This window comes from Orbilia oligospora (genome assembly GCF_000225545.1).
Source record: "Orbilia oligospora ATCC 24927 unplaced genomic scaffold scaffold00043, whole genome shotgun sequence".
NCBI classification, from domain to species: Eukaryota; Fungi; Ascomycota; class Orbiliomycetes; order Orbiliales; family Orbiliaceae; genus Orbilia; species Orbilia oligospora.
In genome coordinates, this window is record NW_011645600.1 from 2,071,210 (window position 1) to 2,094,710 (window position 23,501).

The following is a 23,501-nucleotide window of genomic DNA, read 5'->3' on the forward strand; positions in this document are numbered from 1 at the left end:
CTGATAGCTCCCCTGCTGGCTGGCGGGCCCTCTGAGCTGGCTGTCGGAGGAAAATGGATACAATACATGTGCTTGTCCATGTAATGTATGTACTATGTATGTAGGCAGGCATAGACTTCCGGCAACTTATGTAGAGTGTATGTAGGTACACACATGTTACATACTATGTGATGCCAGCTAGACTGGGAAGTGAGGGAGAATTACATCTAAAGTGAGGTAAAGCGAGGTGAAGAAGAAGTCGGTGACAGGGGAAGCAGTCCAATGCATGGTTGGCTAGGGAAAAAGGAAAGGAGCGAGCGAGCGAGCGAGCCAAAGAAACCTGCTGGCTGGTCTGCACTCTGTTGCTATGTACTCCGTAGTCATCCCACCCTCCCGAAACTCTCCAAAGAGGCCTTTTTCTGTTTCGTCGTTCTCAACCTCATCATCATCACACCCACCTCCTCCACCACCGACATTCCGACCAGAGCAAAAGTCGTCGTCGCCCCTCACCAACCACCGACATATCTTCGACCAGCGACGGCGACGACATATTCCCGGGAACTTCGACAGCCTCCCTCGACTATCGACCCAGGTAACGTATTTCCCTTTTCTGGCTTTCCGACCTGCCTTTCGACTTTTCCCGACAGCTTTTTCGCCCGCCAAGTACTCGGTAACGACACCTCTCTCGTTCTTTCGATCTTGACGCCACTACCCAGCTGCTACCTACTACTAACCACCACCCTAACCGACCGACCGTCCGATATTTTTCTGGGATATACTGGTATACTCCTGCTTGTGCGACTTCGACTAAAGAGCTTCCCGGGTTTTCTCGTTTTTTTCACTCCGTGGGAAATGACAAGACACACTTAAAGTTTACTGGAACCATCGCTTTTCCAGTAGACACAGACCCATCGCATTTCCCGCCTCCTTTCCCACCGATCCTCGCTTCTCTTTACTAGACAGTGACTACTACCTTCCGACCGCACTGTCTAGATTCCTCTGAACTGCCAGCTTCAAAATAGCTATTCGAGAAAAGCTTGAAAGCTATATAAATCGAAGAAAAAAACCACTCTCCATTCAAGCTAGGCAATTACCGGAAATTTCGTGGCGCTTGGCAACGACGTTCCAATTCGGAAAGGAGACGAGAAGGGGAGGGGGCTTTTTCATGCAATCCTACCTGTTTCTCTTTCTCTCTCTCTTTATCACCGATCTCTTTTCCTTCTAGTTTAAGAGATTTTCTCTCTTTCTCTTTCTCTCTCTCTTTTACCAGCCGTCTCATCTACCTCCTACTCCTACTCCTAGTTTCAAAACTCGGTCGCTTCCTCCTCTCGGCGTCCTGCCCTCGATTTCATCGTTGACGAATATCTTTCGCAATGATGGCGGCTGCGGACTTGGCTTCTCCACAGAAGCCGGACTGGCTGAGCCCGTCGGAGGAGGTCGAATGGTATAAGTCCCAGTATGCCAGTTTGGAACAGGAACTTCTGGAATTCCAGACCTTTTCGAAGGAACTGGAGACGGAACTGGAGAGAGAGTTGAAGACGTTGGAGAAGGAAGTAGAAGGTCATGAGAGGAACATCAACACCCTGAGGAAGAAGAATGAGGGGTTGAAGTATGAAGTTGATGAGTGGAAGGTGAGTTCTTTGCGGTCGCATGACCCTTTACTGTTTTTTTTTGCCCTGGTGAACTTTGACGTAAAAATCTACTGCGCAAATCCGCGGTGGAGCGTTCTCAGCACTATGATAAGAATTTGAATTTTGAGAGTGCTGACGACGTCTTCGTTTTATGTAATAGACCAAATTCAAGTCCTCAAAGGAGGAAGCCAATCATGTTCAAAACCAACTCCAGAAGGAAATCACCGAACTTCGCGAAAAGAACCGCACTGCCCAGATCAGAATTCGGGAAATGGAGGTGTCCAACGACGACTTTGAACGAAATGAGCGAATTGTTAAATCCTCCCTTGATGACCTGGAGTCCAAGTACAATATGGCGATTGAACGAAATGTAATGAATGAGTCGGAAATTCAAATGCTAGAGCAGGAGCGAGAAGAGTTGAGAATTGAGCTTCAGAGATTCAAGGATGAATTGGCAGAATTGAAGGTTGAGGCCGAACTATCGGAAGAGAAGTACCGCATGGCCCGACGCGGGACTTCGAACCCCAGATTCCAGTCACCAATGCCCGATGCTCCGACAACACCCACTTCTGTATCTCCTACGCCTCGACTGTCTAGAGCGACGCCGAGCGCTGATTTCTCATCTCCTACTCCTCCTTCGCCACCAATCTCAGAAACATCCACCTCAGGATCAAGGATACCCACTCCACACAAGGACCATTTGATGACCCCGAAGGCCTCTCACTATAGAAGAGGTCTTCCAAAGGGCACCCCCAAGAAAACACCATCAATGGCCAATCTCAGTGACTCTGCTAGGAAGAAGCTTATTGGAAATGCGGCCGTTGCTGCTAAGAACAACACCAACATACCCGGCCCGAACTCCAAGTCGCTTACTCAGATTCGTGGCCTGATAGGACAGATGCAAAGATTGGAGAAAAGGGTTCAAACCGCTCGATCCAAGATGCCGCCACCTGCAGCCAAAACCCCACCAAGGCGAATGTCGCCCCACCTTGGCAGTTCCGCATTTCTGCCACCAAGTTCTATCAACCTTCGCAGAAATATCAGAAACCCAGGCTCAACAACTTCATCTGTGACATCGACATCCATTGAGGAAAGGTTTGGTAGTTTGTCGAGGAGTTTTGGCAGCCATATGGTAGAAGCAATCACTAGGACTGATACACCATCATCGAGGCCTTCGTCGCGGACATCGTCGAGACAATCATACTCTACTGCGGGACAAGGCGTCAGTCGACCATCATCAAGAGCTAGTACCAGCAATGTTTCACATATCCCTGTTCCCGAATACTCCTCCCTACCGGCTTCAAAGCCCAGGTCCTCTATCGGTGGCCTCAATGACGATATTTTCGCCACACCAAGGAGAGGGTTGACCCGGACAGAGTCAGGAGCACACAGCCGAGCTGTTTCTACATCAGGCGGCAGTGCTATTCCGAGGAGAAAAAGTATGCAAACCATTCATGGAGGCGCTGGTAGCATGTCCGCCAGTTATAGAAGAGTTAGCGGCGGCCTAAACAGTCTGAACCTTACTGATAAGAACGCACCTCCAGTCCCACCAGTGCCCCCAACGATGAGACGAAAGAAGCTGAGTGGAGTTGGAGACGCCTAGAGGACTTTATCCGCCTTCACTGACCGACGACACACATTCAAAGTCGCAGCTACTAAGCGTCAAATCTCGAAGGCACAGCGCGAGGAAGCACTAGATTACATTGGGTTTTGATTCTACCTCGCTGCAGTGCCCTGATCGCCTGGTCGAAAGAAGAAGAAAACAATAGCGCGAATAAGAAAGGGAGGAATGTTGCCAGATATCGGTAAATATACTTTTATTGATGTCGTTTACGATATTTTACGACCAATCTGGCCTCCCAGAAATAATAATCATGTACTCTGCTGTGGTCCCATCGACCACTGAGCGGCTCCCAACCTTTTTTTGGTACTCGCTGTTTTTTGTGTGTTCCCTTTGGGCGCCGATATCTTTTTCTCGTTATTTTCCCACAGCAGGATAGAGAAAGACTGTTGCATCGCACGGTTGTTTTGTTTTATGTTTCCTTATAACGAGTGTATTTTCCCGGGTCATGTATGTACTAAGGTTACCCCCCTTCCCCTTTATAGCCCTTTACTATTTATTGAAAACTAAAAAACCAGATCAGCCTGCGCAGATGTGCGACTGGTGACATCTTTGTTCAGATATACTTGTTTGGTTTTTGGTACCTTCGGATGCTTTGTTTTTTTATTTAATAACTGAGCCTTTTTGTTTCTGGTGATTGACCGAGGAGTTTTTTGGAGACAGGTTTGTATGGATTCTGTTTCTTTTCTTTTCTGTTTCTTCTTCTCCTTCTTCTCCTTCTCTTTTGATTTCCTTTGACCTTAAGGGTGCACTTCTGAAGACCTGCCTGCTGTAATGTTTCCTCGGTCTCCCCTGTCTTGATATCCTGATACCTTACCCTTTTTTATTATATGGGTCGTCGTTTTGGTCTTTCTTGGAGACAATTTTTGAAGAGCGCATTTTCCTTGTTGAGAGATGAAATGTTCTTTTCAGGAATTCCTGTACTTTTAGATCCACCTTTTTGGACCTCTCTTCTCTTACTTCTCTTGCAGATATATATAAAACCCTTTTTTCCCTTTTTTTTTTTTTTTTTTTTTCCCGTTCTTTCTCCCTTTTGGATGACAGACTGTATCACCCATATTTAGATCTACAGTTACCTCATGTAATCTTAATACCGTCATGTACAAGTTATAGAACAAATTAGATCTGATCGATCGATCAAGGTGCAATGGAATGTGCTCTGCGAAGCTGGATCTGCATCAAGCCAGGGTGCAGGAGCTAGAGCTCAAGCTTTTGGTCACGCCGGACAGGTCACGCATCAAACCATACATCGACCACGAGAGCTCGGAGTAATTATTCAGCTAAGCTATTATGCTAGTACCTTATGTCAGACTTCGGCCTGAGGTACCGGCATTGGGTTTTTTGTTTGCTGCATGACCAGGCTAGGTTAATTCGATACTTGTCTGTTGGCCATGGCCGGGACCCCTGCAGGATAAATCTTATCACAACGTCGCTAAGGTACCCATTTCGGCTGCAAGTCGGACCCAAAACGTGAGTTTGCTCTTACCTACTCCGTAGGTTTTGATTCATAATCCAAGTAACTAGTAGGTAAGTAACTTGTAGCTTATGTGCTGTGACAACTTCCGCGCTTGCATATTTCTTGCCTTTATAATAAAACTTTGTTCCATGTGATTTATTTTCTTCCGCTTCTTCTTCGCTTCTTCTTCTTCTCCTTCTCTTCAGGGGCTTTTTTTGTTTTGTTTCTTTCCTTTGAACTAGATATAGACGGATCTTCATATGATAAGAAGATAGGTATTTGCATACACAGAGAATCGCCAGCCCTTCGGCATCAACAAACAACTGGGTGGCCATCCGGTCTCGTGGTCACAACCCGTTCACCACGTCAACACCCTTCACAGCCTTCCCCCAGATCTCCGGGGTAATAGAAAGATGGTCCAAACGACCTCACGCTCTTCCGCAGCAGAAGGCGACGAAGAGACGGCTGTTCCGTCTCCATCCAGTAGCACCGAATCGAGCCCGCTGCTAACCCCCAACAACATCGACCAGCAAACACCCATTCACCGTTCAAGCCTCAAACGACGCATCCGTGCCCTCCCCGTAGCGACCACCATAACCACCACCCTCGCAGCTTTCCTAAGCGTCTTCTTCTTTTCCATTTTGATATACTTAGTTGTTACGAAGCATCCGGCCCACAATAAGAACAATAATAATAATAACAACGGCCATCAAAACCTCTCGGACCACCTTATAACCGCTAAAAACGGCGCCGTAGCTTCAGACGTCGAAGTCTGCTCCACCATCGGCGTTGATATCTTAAAACTCAAAAATGGAACTGCCGTGGACGCTGCAATCGCCACCGCGCTTTGTATCGGTGTGGTAAACATGTACGCATCTGGAATCGGTGGTGGAGGGTTCATGGTCGTCCGTCATCAGAACGGAAGCTCTAAGACAGTTAATTTTAGAGAAATGGCCCCCGGAGCTGCTTGGAAGGATATGTACAATTCCGACCCAGTGCTTGCCCAGAGAGGTGGGTTGGCGGTTGGGATTCCTGGGGAGATTGATGGGTATTGGAAGGCTTGGAAGATGTATGGACGTGTTCGGTGGGAGGATTTGTTCGAGCCTAGTATTAGGCTTTGTGAAGAAGGGGTTAGGGTGACACGGTATTTGGCACGGTGTATGGAGGTTGAGAACCGGTGGTTGAGGTCTGCTGATAAGAGGGAATGGGGGTTCCTGTTTAGGAACGGGACGGATGAGTTCTTGAAGGAAGGGGAGGTGATGTATAGACCGGCTTTAGGTAAGACGTTGAGGGTTATTGCGGAGAAAGGGTTAGATGGGTTTTATAAAGGGGGTGTGGCGAAGAGTATTGTAAAGTTTGTGAGGAAGAAAGGTGGGATATTGACGCTTGAAGATTTGGAGGTTTATGAATCGGATGTTGAGGAGACGGCGAAGGCTTGGGCTTTTGGGAGGGAGATATTGACGTGTAAGGCGCCTTGTAGGTATGTATTTGACGTATGGTTTTTGGGGTCCCTTTGGTGGTTTTGCTTGATATTGTTTTTTGTCGTTTTTTTACCAGTATCATTAGCATCGGTTCTCACGATAACGCTTTCTGGGTTATGGATGCGGTCTTTACTTTTACTACTTACCAGGCCGTCATGTTCCGCTTCTACAGCTCGAATATCTGACTGGCAGCTCGAGGGTGAGTCGTTAACTTCAACATAAACGACAAAAGGCTTCGAGACGGTACAGAGTCGGTTGGTCCCGAACAGAAGACACTGGCCGAGCCAGAACTGATGTACTCGGTCAAAAGGGACTATTCTAGACCCTATTATGACAGGAAGGTCGACACAATATCGCCGTCCTGTTGCAACAGACCAGTGCTACTCTAAGTCCGGCACCAACATGACCACCTGAGTTGGAAGTTGTTGCATTTTGAGGTGTGGTATATTGCGAGCCAGGTCTATGGAAACACAGATGCTCCCCAAAAACCCAGCTGGCCTTGGAGATCTGTACAACATGGCGATGTCTGAATTAAGTTGTGCGACGTCGTGAGACGTATTTGTGTCATAACCACCCGAAACGCGACTCGAGCTCTTCACGTTTGTTGGTTTTTTTTTGGTGAAGCACATGCCACAATTCACAAGGCAGGCGGGCGACCCTTCGCAGACGGCTGGATGGCTAGGTCATGAGACGGCTTGTAGACGGTTTGGAGGTGTTCCTAAGTTGGATATCACAAATGTGAGCCGAGCCGTCAGTTGTATCTGCCTTAGATCGTAAGCCGTGACCTCGGCATTGGCCATATATCCACCTTTCGGGCGAACTATGTACCACCAATCGAGGTCATATATTCATCTTTGATATACATCTATCCCAGACATATCAAAAGTTTACTATCTTAAGTTAGCAGCCGCAGCACCCAGGCCCCGCCTTTTTTTTTTTTTTTTTTTTGATTTAAACCCTGCCTCGATGAATTTTGCTTTACCATTCTACCCGAGGCCGCTGGTGATTGCCCCCAACCCTTGCTCCCGTGTATACGAAACGTCATCGGTGTCAATTTTCCCACTGAAGCTCAACGACTCTATTTTTGACTTGTGAAACTCGATTGAGTTAATGATGTTCTGCTTGGGCTTTTTCTTCTTAAAAGAAAAAAACATGCATTTCGCATTATTGTATCCATTGCCATCTGATCGCGATCTCGAAACATGCATATCCGATTATTTTTATCTTTATTTTTATATTACACAAAATCTAGACCTAGATGGCTGACAAACTCATATGATACACAGTGGACCCGTTTTAATTGAGGGCCTTAACATCGCCGAAGGTTTGGATATGTCCAACGATAGATCTGGATTGGTCACTCACCGTATTATCGAGTATGTCCCCAGACCCGCCCCCACCCCACACCCAGGCTCCTCGGGGCTGTCTCGGCACATTTAATATGGCGCAAAGTAATTTCCGTCCGGTGCCATGCCTAGCCACGGGTGTAACTGTCGATAACGGTTGACATCTTGGTTTCCCTGCCCTGTTCCGAACACGAGCTCCCTGAGCTCTTGATCCCAACTTTTTTTTTTGTGAATACGATCATTGACCCTGGATGCAAACAGGACTATGAAATGGTTATCAGCCGGCCGAACAGAGCTAGGGGACCCCTTCGACTCCGACGTTTCCAACGTCGCTCGTGTCGCAGAAATCCAGTCTAAACAATTTGCAGCCATGGTTCGGCGTAATATTAGCGATACACGGACATACGGTTGGAAGCACTACAATCCAAGCTATGAGTTCAAAGAAGACCATGGCACGAGTCATATGAGTGCACTTGACTCGGACGGGATGGCGGTAGCCTTGACGACAACGGTTAACTTGTACTTTGGAGCTCGGATCTGTGATCCTGAAACCGGTAAGGCTGCCTTCGGAGTCTTTCTTCTGCTTTTTTTCCTTTTCCTTTTTATATTTTATAGGGTTTTCTGCCTTGCCTTGCCCGTGAACCGGACTCTTTGTCGTTTTTTCCCTTCCAGGTCTGAACACGGGACAAGATACGACCGTTATTCGGGATATATTGTTGCAGCTGTCAAAGCGGGTGGAGTTGTCGCTTTCGTTCTGCTTACCCCGGATATCAAGGGTATACCCGACGGTAAATATGACAGGCAGCAGCGACTCTGACCAGTAACAGACGCCACTATCAAAAAAAAAACATGGGTTCCTTTCGGTGAAGAAATATTCTTCAGTCTTGTGATTTTGAGGCATATATTTCAATACGTTTCTCGGGATGATTCGTTACTAATATGTCTACCCGGTTTACGATCCCTCTCCCCTGGCATGGGGATAGGGGGACCCGTGGCCGGTCTGATATCACAGGGATTGTGCTAAATAATCAAATGGATGACTTCTCGATACCGGGGACGGATAATTATTTCCAGCTACAACCTTCGATATACAACTTTGTGAAGCCGTATAAGCGGCCTCTTTCGTCGATGGCGCCAACTATAACGGTTTACAACGGCTATCCGAGCTTGATTATTGGAGGGAGTGGTGGAAGTAGAATCGTTACAGGTGTATTCTTGTCTTTTATCAAGATATACCAGTGGGGATATAGTCTTCTGGATACGATTCACACACCGCGAGTACATCACCAGCTCATTCCCGAGGTAGCCTTCGTGGAAAAGGGACTCAGGGAAGATATCATACAAGGCCTCGAGGCCCGAGGTCATAAAACCGAAAGACTAGATATGATCGGGAGCGTGATTCAAGCTATACACAAGCTCCCGGATGGGGAAATTCATGCGGTTTCGGATTTTTGGAGAAAGGGCGGGGTAAGTTTTGAATCGTCTTTCCTCACTTCAAACATCTCTGTTCCTTGCGCATTAAAATTTTCTTCCGCTTTGATTTTTAGTTTGTTTTATTGGCTTTCGCTTTTTTTATTTATTTTTTATTATTTTATGTTTATGTTCTATCTGCCTTCTGGTGAATTCGAATATTCCTGGACGTTTCAGGTAGACGGAAGGGGTGTGGTGCGTGGAATGCAGGTTCGGTTCATTGCATGCGGCTACGCTAAGCTAAGATGTTAGATGCTATTTTTTGACATCTCAAACTACCAGGAACTTCCTTGTAGTTTGTCCGATGGTTGCGGCGATTCGCATGATGACGACGCCGATTTCTAACAGACATGTCATCTGAAAACTCACATCTAGCATCTGTGCAGGCACACGAACACATGCGCACACAGTTCACATACACACACCCTTGTTTTTCCCTTTCCCTCTTTTCTTCATCGGCATTGTCAGTGCCTCTTTCAAACCCGGTTTTTTTGGTCGTTCCTTTGCTCACCTCGCCGTTGTTCTGCTGCGTTCGTATGCGTTTTTGGTGTTGGATTTTTCTTTTTGTCCTTTGTTTCCCAATCCTGGGTGTGATTGTCAAACCCCAATTGGACGAGAGAGGATTGTCTACCTAACGCGCGACATTGGTTGCCTGAACCTTTCAATCATCCCCGTATCACATCGTTCTTGTTTGCTCTCTCTTTCCCTCTGTTTTCATGCTGCTACTACTACTATCTGAGCACAAATGGGAAAACGGGAAGGGCACCGGAAGGCTAACCGACGTCAATCGCTCCCTCTTCTTGAAACGCATGTTTTTGGATCACGATAGAGAGCTGCAGGGTACTAAAACACGAACACAAATATCAAATTTCGGCTCGAAGGGAATCGAAAACGAGTTAGAGAGGAAGGGAAACAAAGGCAAGTTCCGAATAGGCAGAAAAGCTCCATCGAGCTCTCCTGCAACCGGGGGGATTGGCGGGGGGGGGGGGGGAAAGAGTGAATTTGCTAGAAAATACTAGATTGAACACATTTAAATGGTCACGAGGGCTATGAGGTTATACCCATCTGTACGAATATCGGGAAGTGATCTGCTATCTTTGAGGAGTTCTTGTTCATTATAATTAGGTATCCGAGTGCTTTTTTGTTGCTTTCATTCAAGCTTTGGAGAATTTTGGCGATATGGCTATAACACGGGTTTATTATTACTATTAACTAGCTGCCTTTTACTTATTTACTTGGTTACTTTTATGTATTATTGTATACCTAACTCACGTATGAGATTGGGGCACGGTGACACAGCACCATACATACATGATCATACATATCATACATATACAGTGGAGAATCCAACCTATAGAAATGTCTTGGAGTATGATTGACTGATTGATTGAATTTTGGTTACGTAGAGTAATTAAGTATTGAATCTACACATAGTAATTTTACCGTGATAATAATAGATCAATAGCCCTGTTGAACCCCATGGATGTATGCCCATGCCCATGCCCATGCCTATGCCCATCCGTATGCGTAGGATAATTAGGGTAGTGATCGGTACTCTCCACCTCACAGCCTGGTACTACATATGTACATTCTTCCTACATTTTGCCTACACGCCTTATTTTTTTTCTCCAGGCATCTACTCCATTCGACCATTTTGATATTTCGAGACATTGACTCAGATTTGGGTCCCTTTTTCCCTTTCCCTTACCCTGCCAGACCAGCCTGCTAGTTTATCTGTGACAAGTTATTAACAACACATGTAATTAATTCGGCATGTTAACGAAAAAGTTAGATTCACATAATACCCGGGGGGGCTTCAGATTGATTGCACACGGCTATAATTGTACGGTAAGATGTGATTGTCGTTCACGCCTGGTTTTATTTCCTTTTTGTTTCTTCAGGCATCTGTCAATCTCATTGAGAGGGAAGAAAAAAAATACCAAGTAGCGCTTAGAAGTGCCACGTTTTTGAGGCGTCAAGGGTTTATGTCCTGCCCCCGAACGTGAACGTCTATCTATGTAATGTGTAAATGTACATGTTACATGTACATATTTACGTACATACATTGTAGGTACGAAAAAAGGCACCGCAAAAGCTCAAAATTATTATTTGGTCCGCCGCCCGTTGCCACTATTTTCCAGGGTAGACGGGTCGACGGGCAGTGCTAACTACCTACCTAGGTCACTAACTGGGCTGGGGGCCGGCTGGATGGCTTGTACCTGCGCGGGCAAATTGGCTTTTTGTTTTTGGTTTCTATGTAATCTATCGTGGTTACGTTACTACTATACCGTGGATTTAATTAACTTGCGTCTACCGATGGTAATATTTGTCTTCGATCTGTGTATATATCACAATATCTTTTCATCTATCTACGGAGAATATATGTTTTGGTATCTGTGTACCTGTCTCTTTTTTTGAACCTTGCATGAAACACTAAGTCTTATCGAGATGCGCCGATGTATTCCGCGGGCGTAAACTACCTAACTAACACCGAGATAGCTAGAGTTGCGAAGGAAGGGGGAGGAAAAAAGGGTGGTACGACATTTATCTGCAAAGATGGCTGCATATGTAAAATTTGATTGCGGAAGCTATCCACATTCGAAAGTCTTCACAGTCCAGGCCCACCCTTCGTACACCGGAATAGTTAACATTAGAGAACATCTCTCCACAAAAAAAAAAAAAAAATAAATAATAATGGCCGTTCTTCTGGTTTTGGAAAAGGTTCAGGCACATAAAACAAAAAAGAAAGATATCTACGATGTAAGAGGATTAGTTGGATGCTGTAATTGATTTTTACATACGTATTGACTTACATACAGCGTCAGTCAGGCGTAATATTAGGTTATCGCTATAGCTATAGCCCGTTTATTGTTTCTTTTGCAGGTTACCCAACCTCCCCGACCGTACCCGTGATCACAACCATGGTAAGTTATTAAATCAGTATCTAAAAAACGAATATGAATTTATTCTATTTCCCCATAATTACGAATAGCGAAATTTTAAAGTGCCTTTTCCTTCGTCGGCCGGAAAAAGGACACGGGATAAAAAAAAACAATAGAATTAACTTATGATTGCGAGGGCTTCGAGGTAGTACGATAGTATAGTATAGCGCTGCATGTATTGTGTACGTGCGTATGTATGTAAGTACTGCGGACAAGGGGCCTGTAATCGTATTTCGGTTGCTCTAAGAAGTTAAATGTCTACAAGCGTATACGCACTATCCAATCCAATCCCATCCCATCCGATTGTAAAACAATACTAGATATAAGACCCCAAAAAAAGCGAGATCATGGGAGGTTTCAATAATACAAGCAGTGTTAAGATGTGTGTGTGTGTGTGTGTGTGTGTCCTGGCGTACATACATGCTACATACCAGATAGTACTTAGTACATACTTACGCATATGGTGGTATACATATGGAGTATGTAGCAGCGCCCTCGCCTTCTCACTGAAACAAATGTTTCGGTGAGCTATAACGGCGATGGTTTATAGCCAAGAGAACAGTGAATTCGGCCGACCCTGCCTCTTGATTACCACGCATGCGACGCAGAATTAAAGACCAATTGATTCAACCATACATGCATACATGTCTGGACTGGGGAGGCCTGGAGGTGAGGGAGGGGGCAAGGGAAGCTCTCGACCTAACATTATCTTTTACATTATTTGCCGTATGATCGATTTTGTGAGGCATCTATAGAAGTAAATGGTTAAAAGTACCTAGTGTGGATGGATAATAATTGGTCTCCAGGGTCTTTTAGCTTCGATAGTGGGCCATTATACCATGTATACCAGGCCGAAAAAAACTTTGACTTGCAGCATCTGGCACGTTTTGATGCGGCAAAGGGGAAAATTTTCCGGCATGGAGCGATAGACAGCTGTTTTTAGAGGGGATCGGGGACATTTCTCTTTCTTTCCCCTCCCCTCCCTCGTCCATGGTTAATTCGAGACTAGTCAGCTAAGGGATCTGATACTATGTGTATTGCCCTTCTCTTTTGTAAAAAAAAGTCGTCTAGTTTTAACGGAATTGGTCGGTTGTCGTCTAATGCAAACATGGAGGGGCGGGCGAATTAAAACACTAAACCTCAGGCGATTTCAAGTAAAATACTCCGAATTCGCGAAACCTTTTTCTTGTAAGGTAAGCAGGCCGATCCGAGAAGGAGATTTTTGCGAGTATTTTATTTTTTTTAAAGATATGATTCCTTACTGCTTTGGGCCTTTTGGGCGGCATCTGTGTGCCGACCCCCGCTTGTCAAAAAGTAAAGAGATCTTATTATTTCTCTTTCTTTCTTGTTTTCTTGTTATTGTTAATGGCCATGTGAGTATAATTCGTAATAACTATCCTAATATTGACGTTGGCAGCTGTTTTACGTTTATCTCTTAATGTATTTGAAGAGTTAATAGTTGACCACCACCACCACCATCTTTAAGGGTACTAGATCGACAGTAGATAGTATAATCGAAAGAAGAAATCTAATACACATGGCTAGTTCCCTTCGGGTATTGTGACACCTATGCTTTACCCAAGCTGGTAACTATAGAGTAAAATTGGGTAAGCCCGGTATACTCCGAGTAGCTCCAAAAGGGCAATCCGATGGAGATGTTATAATAATAAATAAAAAATAATATATATATATAAAAAACAATAAATCAATCAAGAGTATACTAAAAAAAATTTAGTGAAGCGAGGGGGGTAAACGAGATTATGAGAAGGCGTACGGCATATGTATACTGTATGATGTCGGTGAAGTTATCACATATCTCAAACCGGGGTATAGGGCCTGTAGGCGTTTTGAAGATCGCAAGAACGCCCAGGGATTGTGAAAGTCTAGCTAGTCTAAGGTCCCTCCCCGAAATGGGGTTGAAGCGTTGAACACCAGGGCCCAAGAGAAAGAAAGGGAAAAAAAAAGAAGAGGCCAGGTCTTGAAAATGCCCATGTGCTGCCTCTTTCTGATGATTGCGACTTCAAAAACCTTCTTTGCATAACGGAGGTCAACTGCAAGTCGAGAGCAGAAATATGCAGGAAACATAAAATATGTTACCGAATTCGAAATAGGGAGCAGGATAAGCAAAGCTTCGATACGAAAATCCGCCTGTAACTACATAGTACATAGTATTCTCTACCCTCTTGCCCAGGAAATCTGATGGGCAGAGGCTAAATCCTTCCCAGCTGTAACCGGAGAGTAAAACGCCAAAGAAGCAGGCCGTTGCATATTCTGCGGTTTCCTCCCCCTCTCTTCAACACAGGCCCGGTCAAAAGACGACGACAGTGGAGACTGTTCGTGCGCCTGTGTGCGAGATCCATCCTCTTTCAAGGATAGAGCTGTCAGAATATCGCGTTCGTGAGGTGAAAAGAGAAACATGGCGTAACCGCCACCGCCAAACGTTGCAGTTGGGCCAACGAGCTTTTGAGTGATATTTTTTTGTGGGCACTCGCGAAGGCGTCGCACTTTCGTTGGCCATTAGCGAAGGGTTGCGAAGCTCGATCCCAAGAAAGGGAAGCTGTCAGACCCTAAATTCGGTGATAGGGCGCGGGGCTGCCTTGTTCTGCCGGATGGAAAAATACCTATCACATCTAACCCTGCCATTTTTTTATTTAATTTTTTGGCTGGAGCAGAGGGAAAAAATATGCTGACATCACCGTGCCTGGGGTATTACGCGAGTCACGGCGTTGGGTTTTTAATTAGACCCTACTGAGGGCGGATGAAACGCTCGAAAATTCAATGGATTGCGGACGGACCCATTGGTGCCTCAGATTTCACGTGGACTAATAGGCCATGGGATGGATGCACCGTGCCGGCACGCTTCGTATTTTCGATTAATACCACGCCTCTTTTATTTGCTCTTAATAGACGATATTAGGTTGTTGGATCCATTTGCGGGTGTAGATGGGCTAACAATTACAATAGCATCGAATATGGGTCCCTCGTCATGTTGCGAATCTACATTAATGTTGGTTAATTTCAATTAAATTCCCTGTTGGTGAATGTCTAGTCGGAAAAGAAAATTGAGAAACATACATGAGAAACATGGAGAACATGGTTCAAAAGGCATGAGGCCATGGCGCCCACCCTCAATGCCGCGTGCGTGTGCGCATGTAAGTACCTTCACAGCCGACATGGTTTCATTCATCTATGTGGAGTCCGACCCGGTGAACGTTTTTTTCTCCAACCCCCAAGGTGGTGTGAAAAGCAATGACGGTATCAGCAGATAGCCTAATTTGGCTTCTATCGAGAGATTGTGGTCAAAAAAAGGTTTCTAACGTTCCAGTGGTTGTCAGCAATTCGGTCCAAGTAAGCGAACTAACAACCATAGCGTGTACTTACATCTATCGATGTACTTCCGAAGTATCTTAAGGACTTCACATAAGTACATCAAGGGTCTGGCGATGATCAGTTTCGAAAACGGCATCATTTTAAGATGAAAGGCATAGGCTAAACTCGGCATGCTAACCTTCAGCTTTGCCATTGTTGACATCTTTTAGCGGTATGTTCCGGTTGGCCCTTTGGTTCTTATCCATCAGCGCGGGCCTACTTGCGGCGTTCAGCGGCTTGAGCCTTTAGGGCACCGTTCAGCCAAATTCAATATGCCTCATGCGCACTGAGAAGCGCCAATTAATTTGGTGCCAATCGACCCTCGTCAAACGGTTCTGGGGTGGTTACTCAAAAAATTCGCTCGGATACATTTCTGTGGGTCCAAACTTTGACACCTATCAAATGCACATCGGGCATCGATATGGCCAATCAGTCCAGCGAAAGATGTGGTTCCGCGCGCCGATGGACAATTCGTCTCGAAAACCTCGAATTCGGTATGGTCGAAGGCTGATCTAAGCCTATCTTCTGATCCGACTGGCGAAGGGTCGTTACGAAGTGTTTGGGGTGTCCGTTTTAGGACCATCGTGCCTTTAAGCTTTTAAGCACATGTCCTTCCGTTGCCCGGAGCTGCAAACGACCCCTCGGTTGGGATTGTTAGTGGCAAATCGTCACATTGCAAGGGCTGTGACTGAATTTGGAATTGCTTTAAATGCCCTGTCACCTCAAACAGGCAATCGGGAAATCTGCTATAGCTGTCAGTTCTTAATATTGCAATAGTAGGGATGTTGCTAATGGTGTGGAGATATTAGCCCGGCCCCGGCCATCCATATCAGTTTGAAACATGAACCTGGGTTTTATGTTCGGGAGCAGGGCGAGGCAGGCTGCTGACCAGTAATTACGACCCGTAAGCGAGGGTGCAGGATGGGATCTCGAAACACAGATCTTTCGGTGTCTTTTTCGACTGTTGAATCGATATCAATCGGACAGCAAAAGCTGAGTCTTTTCGCCGGAAGGGATCGAAAGAAATTTGTGTGACAGTTGAAGGAGACATCGACCAGGGTGATAGAAGAGGTCTTTCCGTGCCAAAGCGTGTGCCAATTCTGTGCTGTCATGATAGGCTAGTCTGCATGCACAAGAAACAAGAATCGAGTGAAGGAATTGCAACCGTAGGCTTCCCCCCTTCCAATCACGGATCTGCAAGTTCGCTCTCCCGCTAACCTTGAACCCTTTTTTTTCCTGATTGATGAAGTGAACGAGAGCTAGTTAGAGCCGACACATACGTACTGACTTACTTACTTACATAGTACGAGGCTAAGGAACGGAGAGGTTGCGTCCGCTGCCGTCCTCGAGGGCTGGCTAGCCAGACAAGGTTCGAATTTTTAAGGTTTATTGGCTTCGTTTACTAGAAACGGGGAAGTTGTTCCTGGACTGTCACGCATCTTGGTCTAACTTGACTTTACTTTAATTTACTTAGTTCGTGAACATGAGGCTAATCTTAACAAATACACACAGACAGTACTTCTTCTGTTAGATAGCAGTTGATCCCAACCAACCAACAGGCACAGGTTGCCCTGTGGTAGCGACGGTTTGTGTCAGCGGGAGCGCTCACGTTTTGCACGAGGCTTCCAAGCATACAACGCTCGCCCAACTCCAAGCAACATCTTCGATTAAACCGAGCGCTTGCATTTTCGGTGATCAGGAAACCGGATATGTCCCTTTTGGCATATCGGCTTTGACGTTTCGCTTATGCAGACCACAATTTGCCTATATGCTCGAGTACATAAGTACTTACTAAGTACTTTATAGACTGTATGTATGTCTATATATAAAACAATACTTTCCGACAGGTTTTACTTGTTCCTCGAAGGAGAAATCAGGTCGACCGGAATGGAAAAGGTCCCCAGGTTCCCCGTCCGTGCGAGAGTTTTTTCTCTCATCCGAGCTGAACCATCCGTCCCTTCTTCCTTCCATAGAACACAAGAGAGAGAGAAAACGGACTGTCAAAGCAAGGAAGTAAAACGACCGCCGCTCCACGTACCGTCTGCCGTGAGCCGACTACGCAGGGCTGGGGACTAACCGAAGAAGGTCTATCGACTCCGATCCAGAATAAGTTTCGCAAGCCCCGAAGCGGCCATCTGGACGTATTTGGTGTAGAGAAATACCATCACGATCGCACCAGCGTTACGCCACCAATAAGATCTATACAATTCAGCAGATTTCCGAGGAGAGATCGATTTAGTCAAGAAGTTTATGTTTGCCTCCCCCCCCTTCCCCCTTCCTTTGCGTATATGATACGGACGCCATCCGCAAATTAGGAAAGCCATGTTGTCGATCGTGGCCTGCATCTGCAAATACCTTAATATCATGGGGTTGATATTGGGGTTCTAGATTCTTTTATCGGGCGATAAGGTCATCCACGACCTGCCCAGAAGGTAGTAGTAAGTGCGCAGGAGTGACATGTATGTAGCATGTATGTATGTACTACGTATGTATGTATGCATTGTATGTATGTATGTATGTATGTACTATGTATGTACTATGTAAAGGAAAGTCTTGCATAAAGGTGGGAATGAGCCTTATAAGACGGAAGTATTATAGCCTCCAGAATTCCTGACATGCAAGATGTTGTAATTGAGCAACTTAGCTGAGAGGTGTCGAATTAGAATTCGTGGAGCCTTGTTATTGCACCATCATTGACAGGACAGAGTATGTATGTAAAGAGCTTTCAACAATCAGGCGTTGCATTGTCCCGGAACGGTCGCCAGACGTCGGCTGACCTCTCACGGGGGGGTGATGGAAACAAAAAAAAATATGAAAGATTTGAGGAATGCCGTTTAGGTAGCCTGGGTACGACTCTCAAAAACGTAATGACTTCATCCCGCAACCTGGTTGTATGTAATGTAGGTTGAATTGCAGCCCCTTGCGTTGATATCTCCAACGAGAAGCGGGAAAACTGGTGATTGCCAAGCTGGGGAGCTTATGAGGCTTCCAACCGAGATCTAGTAAATGTGACCTCGATGATCTCAATTTGCCAGATAATCAGCCTAGAGGTTTTTTTATCCCGGTACTGTGATTTGTCTCTGTGGAGAGGGTGCAAGAGTGGAGCCCGGGCTTCAACATATCATTCGCCCTTTGGAAAACTGTGTGCAGGAGCAAAGGTTCTTTTGGAGTCGAGAATTAAGGTGTGGACATAAAGGTTAACTTGACAGCGACAACAGCAGATTAAGCTATCATCAAACATGCAGGAGATCTTCAGCAAGGCCTTTTCACCATTTTACGAATTCTGCGCGTCGCCTAAAAAGACCTCCTCGTTCCGACAGATTGTAGATCGCGATACCCAGCGTATCCCGGCGCTGTCTTGGTCGGCTCTGGCCTTTTCGAACGGACTGGATTAGGTCGGATCAACAAGAGTATTGCCTTTTCGGCCTCCTTGCGTGCTGCCAGATCCAGTAGTCCCTGGACGAAAGGGGCCGGCATCTTGTTTCGTTAGATATGGTTCGTCAGTGCGAAATCGGCCACATTCTACGTAATATAAACGTTTGTGATGGAAGCGAAGGACGGTTCGGGTACTCCTGTCAAGATTGCAACTTGGCGGCAATTATCGAATTGCGATTTGATAAAGGATAAACGTCCTGACATGGCATCTTGCCGTGTTCACAGTCACGGTCACGGTCACTGCCACTGCCACTGCCACTAGTCGGTCCCAACTGCATCCACTTTCAATCAACATGTTTAAATGTTGCGTGCGGGCCATATAAATTATAACATGTTAACACCGACGGGCTGAGAGATGTTTCTCCCTCTGATATCAAATCGTCCCTGTCGAACGAAATTTTGTGTTTCAGTTGCGAGTGTTTGTATGGCCGACTCGAGCCGTGCGCCCACCTGATAATGTCTTTCTAATATTGCTCCTGTCGCCGGATAAGCGAGAATTATGGAATCTTGGTACCTATTGATTGGGGTATCCTGAGTTACACGTGTGTTTCGATCAAGGTCGGACCGTCTGCTATAGGCATGGTTGTCAGTAAATAAGTGAGCAAGTACTTCTTAAGTGGTTATAGATATAGTTAGCGGTGGTACTAGCAGCCGTCTACATGCCCATCATCCATCGGTCCCCATCGCTATATCACGATCCAGATATAATGCTCTGATGTAATGAAAAGGGGGGGCATTCCGGTAGTTCAGACTTGCTATTCGATCGGATCTCTGTTCCCTGATGACAAGCTTCAAAAAGAACGACCCAGACCGTGACTTTGAATGCAACTCCCGATCTGGGCATGGGGCTGGTCTTCGAGCTAAGACTTTTCTGCGAATAGGATGACTGCCGCACTCGCGTAGCCCTGTACACTTATGACGAAGGTGTCTGAGTTTGTCAATAGCACCTATCTCCTATAGATCCCGAGCCAGGGCGTCTATGGATAGAGTAGGCGATGAAGTGGAGGTTGAGAAACAAGAACCTTAAAAGCCTTTAATATTTTTTTAAAATTTTGGTTGTAAATTTGGCGATAGTATTCAAGGTTGGGTGACTAGTCACCGCCCTGACAGGGTCTCATCAATCCACCGTACCCTTCCATTTGCAGCCTCAAAACTAACCAACAAAGACGCCCAGCACGACGCCTTTCCAGAACCACTCGAACCATCGTCGGCCATTGCACCAGGATAGAGAGATTTGCATCGTCAAATGTTTGAACGCCTGTTCGCAACGCTCTAATGTAGCTTCCGTGCCCCTATTTTCCTCGGGTTGCGGATGTTGTAGCTGAGACCCTGCCTCGGATTAGATTGGTAGCACGTTCTAGAGCGGCAGAACGATCCCGCAGTGCATGATCCGATATCAAGAACGTTCGAACTAACGAACGGTATTGGTAAGTAGTTCCCAGATGGCAGCCGGTAGTCTAATTAGCTTGATGTTCGATGATATAACATACTTCAGAACTTACATACATTGGCTGCAGCGTACACGTACATACATACACACATACATACATAGTACATATCTGACAAGGGTAACCGCCCCGATTGGAATCGCGATTTGAGGATAAGATGCCATCTTGTGTTTGTCCAACAGGTCAGGTTAGAATTAAGCTGTGCTGCATGCATGAACTTGCTCAGCTCAAACCCCCAGCTGCCCAAAAATGTTGGAACTCGGTTCCATCAGGCTTTTAGGGAGATTTTCCTTTCGCATAATCGCTAAAGCTAACAGGCCTTTGATTTTTAGTCTAACAAGAAAGGATGTGCAACAAGTTGACCGATCAATATTAATTAGCAATTGCATATTCGATTCCGGTTTGTTTTGTTTTGATATAATATTACTTTGCCTGCCTAACAGATATCAGATGTCTGGATGTACATGTACATACCTAAGCATCGTCGACTTTAGTGTCACAGCTAGTTAGTTAGTTAGTACGGAGTAGCTGGTTCACATGGCCTTTACCCGAACGGGTCCAGCCCAGGGCCACGCAGCGTCCATGTCCAGTATTTTTCGGCGGCTCGGTAGCCGTCCCTGGACCTAACAGGGACCCGCCCAACCATGGAGTTTTTCTGCAACACCGTCCCTTGCTAACGAGACGAAGAAGAAAGCAACAGTCCCTAATCTGCAGGTAAAATTGATGCCCCGCCAGAGCTGGGCGGCACACTATGCGATGCTTGCTCGTTCGCTGAGGCACCTGGTTCTTTTTTTTATTTTTTATTTTTTTATTTTTTTATTTTTTTATTTTTTTTTATGATCACCATAAACCTTTCCGAAGGCGAGCTTGCTTCGACCTCGAGGTAGCCATGATTTGTCTAGGCTGGGGGCGAGAGACGACCAGGTTTAACATCACATAATATTTGAAAAAGCCTTAACTTACAGGGCATCTTCGCTATGAAATTAAGGAACATGGTCGGGTCTTCGTCGAGGCTGCTTGTGGAATGGAAGCTAGAATAGTTTACAACGATTGATAACCGAGGGGTGGAACACAGACGATAGATAAACAATATAATACTACTGAGTACTTAGGCAAGGTACCTACTTACCTCTGTAAAAAGAGCGTACAGAGGTACACAGTAGACAATACCTCGAAGAGGTTCTTAGTTCGGCCAATCGTTCCTTTTTGCCATTCCTTTGTCTCGCTGTTGCATTTTGGATTGCAATTGTCCGTGTAATAACGAATGACTTGATTTAGTTGGAGATATTTTTGCTCATTCTTGTGCTTCCTTTTTCAAATGAAAAAAAATGGTATGCTGCACGTCTGTCTGTCTTTCTCACGCCGTTAAATGTTAGAATGCACGAAGATATCACAGCTGAATCTCCTCCTATCAGACTAATTTGCGCAAAGTATCGGGTTTCATCTATTGTACCTGCACATGCACCTACACCGGACCAAGAACTAGAAGCCTCACCAACACTTCTTGGGATATGGTAATTAAGTAATTAACGATGCGCGATGGTTTATTCCGGCATGTTGTTTTTGTTTCTTAACTCCTCGGCTCTGGCAGCCTACCGATGGAATCAAATCGATGGATCGGATGGGATATGATGATATGATATGATACGATACTAGATACTTAGCTCTGCAGCCAGTATAATGCTGCATTGCCGTGCAGAGCCTTATATTAAGATTTATCTGGTTCTGATTGACACCAATGGCAGCAGGGCATGACGTGAGTTTTAGGGCAAATCTGGAGATAGGATGCTAGTTACTAGACATGCCGTGCAGGGAAGGGAAGAGGGATAAGGGAAAAAGACCCGGGTCAAGAAGTTTAAGGCCGCGAATGTGGAAACGATGATCACAACCAGCCGTTGGCCGACTGCACACTGTCACTTTTTCTTCTTTTCGAATGGATTCTTATTTCGAAATTTCGGAGGAAGGAAGCAATTAGTTGGCTGGATGGCTGACTGGCTGGATGGCTGCCCAGCCATGTCAATTGATTGACGGATTGACTGATTCACTGATTGATTGATTGATTGATTGATTGATTGATTGATTGACTGATTGATTGATAGCATAACATGATCATATGCATAGGCAACGAGCTTGAAATAGTGAATGGTTATGCCCATAATGAGAATATTCGAATATTTCTTTTCTTTGCCGCTTGATGTTACAAAAAAACCCCGAGAGCTTGACCTGTCCTCTATTCTGGTATACCTTTTTTTTATTTTTTATTTTTTTATTTTTTATTTTTTTTGTATTCTATTAATTATTATTTTCCTATTATATTTCTTCTTTTTCTCGCCTGGGCCTGTTCTTGTGCGTCGCGATGGTTTTATTTTATTTTTCCTCGTTTCTTTTCTTTTTAATTTAGTTATTTTCTCCAAGTTCCGTTGAGCAGCCCTCAAAATGCAAAAATCCAAAGTTGTTTTTTTTTTTTTCCTTTCTTTCTTTTCCTTTTCCTTTTCCCTCCCTTCCCTTCCCTGGCTCTGGCTGGGCTCTGGTGACCTACTGTGTGGTGGGGAACCGACCGTGCTTGTTAACTGGCATTAGTGGTTAGTTCCACCTTTTTCCAATCAATAGTGCGAGTCAGCTAGGCTGAATCGGCTCCCCATGGTTCCCGGACACCCACCCACACCCAGGTCGCCAGGACAGGACAGGACAGGACAGGACAGGTCAACCTGCCTGCCTGGCCAGCCTGCCATGCTCGTCGTTGGCTCTTCAACTCGATCTGCTACCTGGTTGTCAATGACCCCCCTACCTCCCACACCTCCCACACCACACACCACACACCACACACCACACACCGCACTGCACCGCACACTACACCTCACTTCTCTCCCACACACAGACACCCTTGAATTCCCTTCCCTTCCCTTCCCTTCCCTTCCCTTTCCCTACCTTTCGTCCTGACATGGTTCACTTCCTCATATATACTTACATACAATACCATACACGACCACTACTATTACTACTACCACTGCTACTACTACTACGACTATCTTAGAACCCCCCCTTCCAAAGGGAAAACAAAAAAACAAAAAAACAAAAAAGAAAAAGGAAAGAGAAGCAAAAGGGAAAAGAAAAGAAAAAGAAAAGAACCAAAAAAAGAGAGGCCCAGGGAATAATAAAACATACGTAGAAAGCGTTTCTTATTTTCCGAGGCCCAGTTCTCAGTCCCCTCGCTCCTTCCCGCTACTTTTGCTAAAAATGCTCTTCACCTCTGACATGCTTAAAATCCCACACAATCCTACTTAAAACGGCCTCGTTGCCCACCTTTTTTTTTTATATTAATC

The 23,501-nt window shown here is 45.5% G+C and overlaps 2 protein-coding genes across 2 annotated transcripts; both read left to right on the forward strand.

Annotated features, from left to right (window-relative positions):
• Nucleotides 1-1,355: 1,355 nt before the first annotated feature.
• On the forward strand, nt 1,356-3,213 carry AOL_s00043g622 (uncharacterized protein; the record flags this gene model as incomplete). Its single annotated transcript, XM_011121108.1, has 2 exons — nt 1,356-1,610; nt 1,771-3,213. 2 exons carry the CDS (start codon nt 1,356-1,358, stop codon nt 3,211-3,213), a joined length of 1,698 nt encoding a protein of 565 aa, XP_011119410.1.
• Nucleotides 3,214-5,100: 1,887 nt separating this feature from the next.
• AOL_s00043g623 (uncharacterized protein) lies at nt 5,101-8,155 on the forward strand (the record flags this gene model as incomplete). Its single annotated transcript, XM_011121109.1, has 4 exons — nt 5,101-6,167; nt 7,455-7,544; nt 7,776-8,068; nt 8,130-8,155. 4 exons carry the CDS (start codon nt 5,101-5,103, stop codon nt 8,153-8,155), a joined length of 1,476 nt encoding a protein of 491 aa, XP_011119411.1.
• Between the last annotated feature and the right edge of the window lie 15,346 nt (nt 8,156-23,501).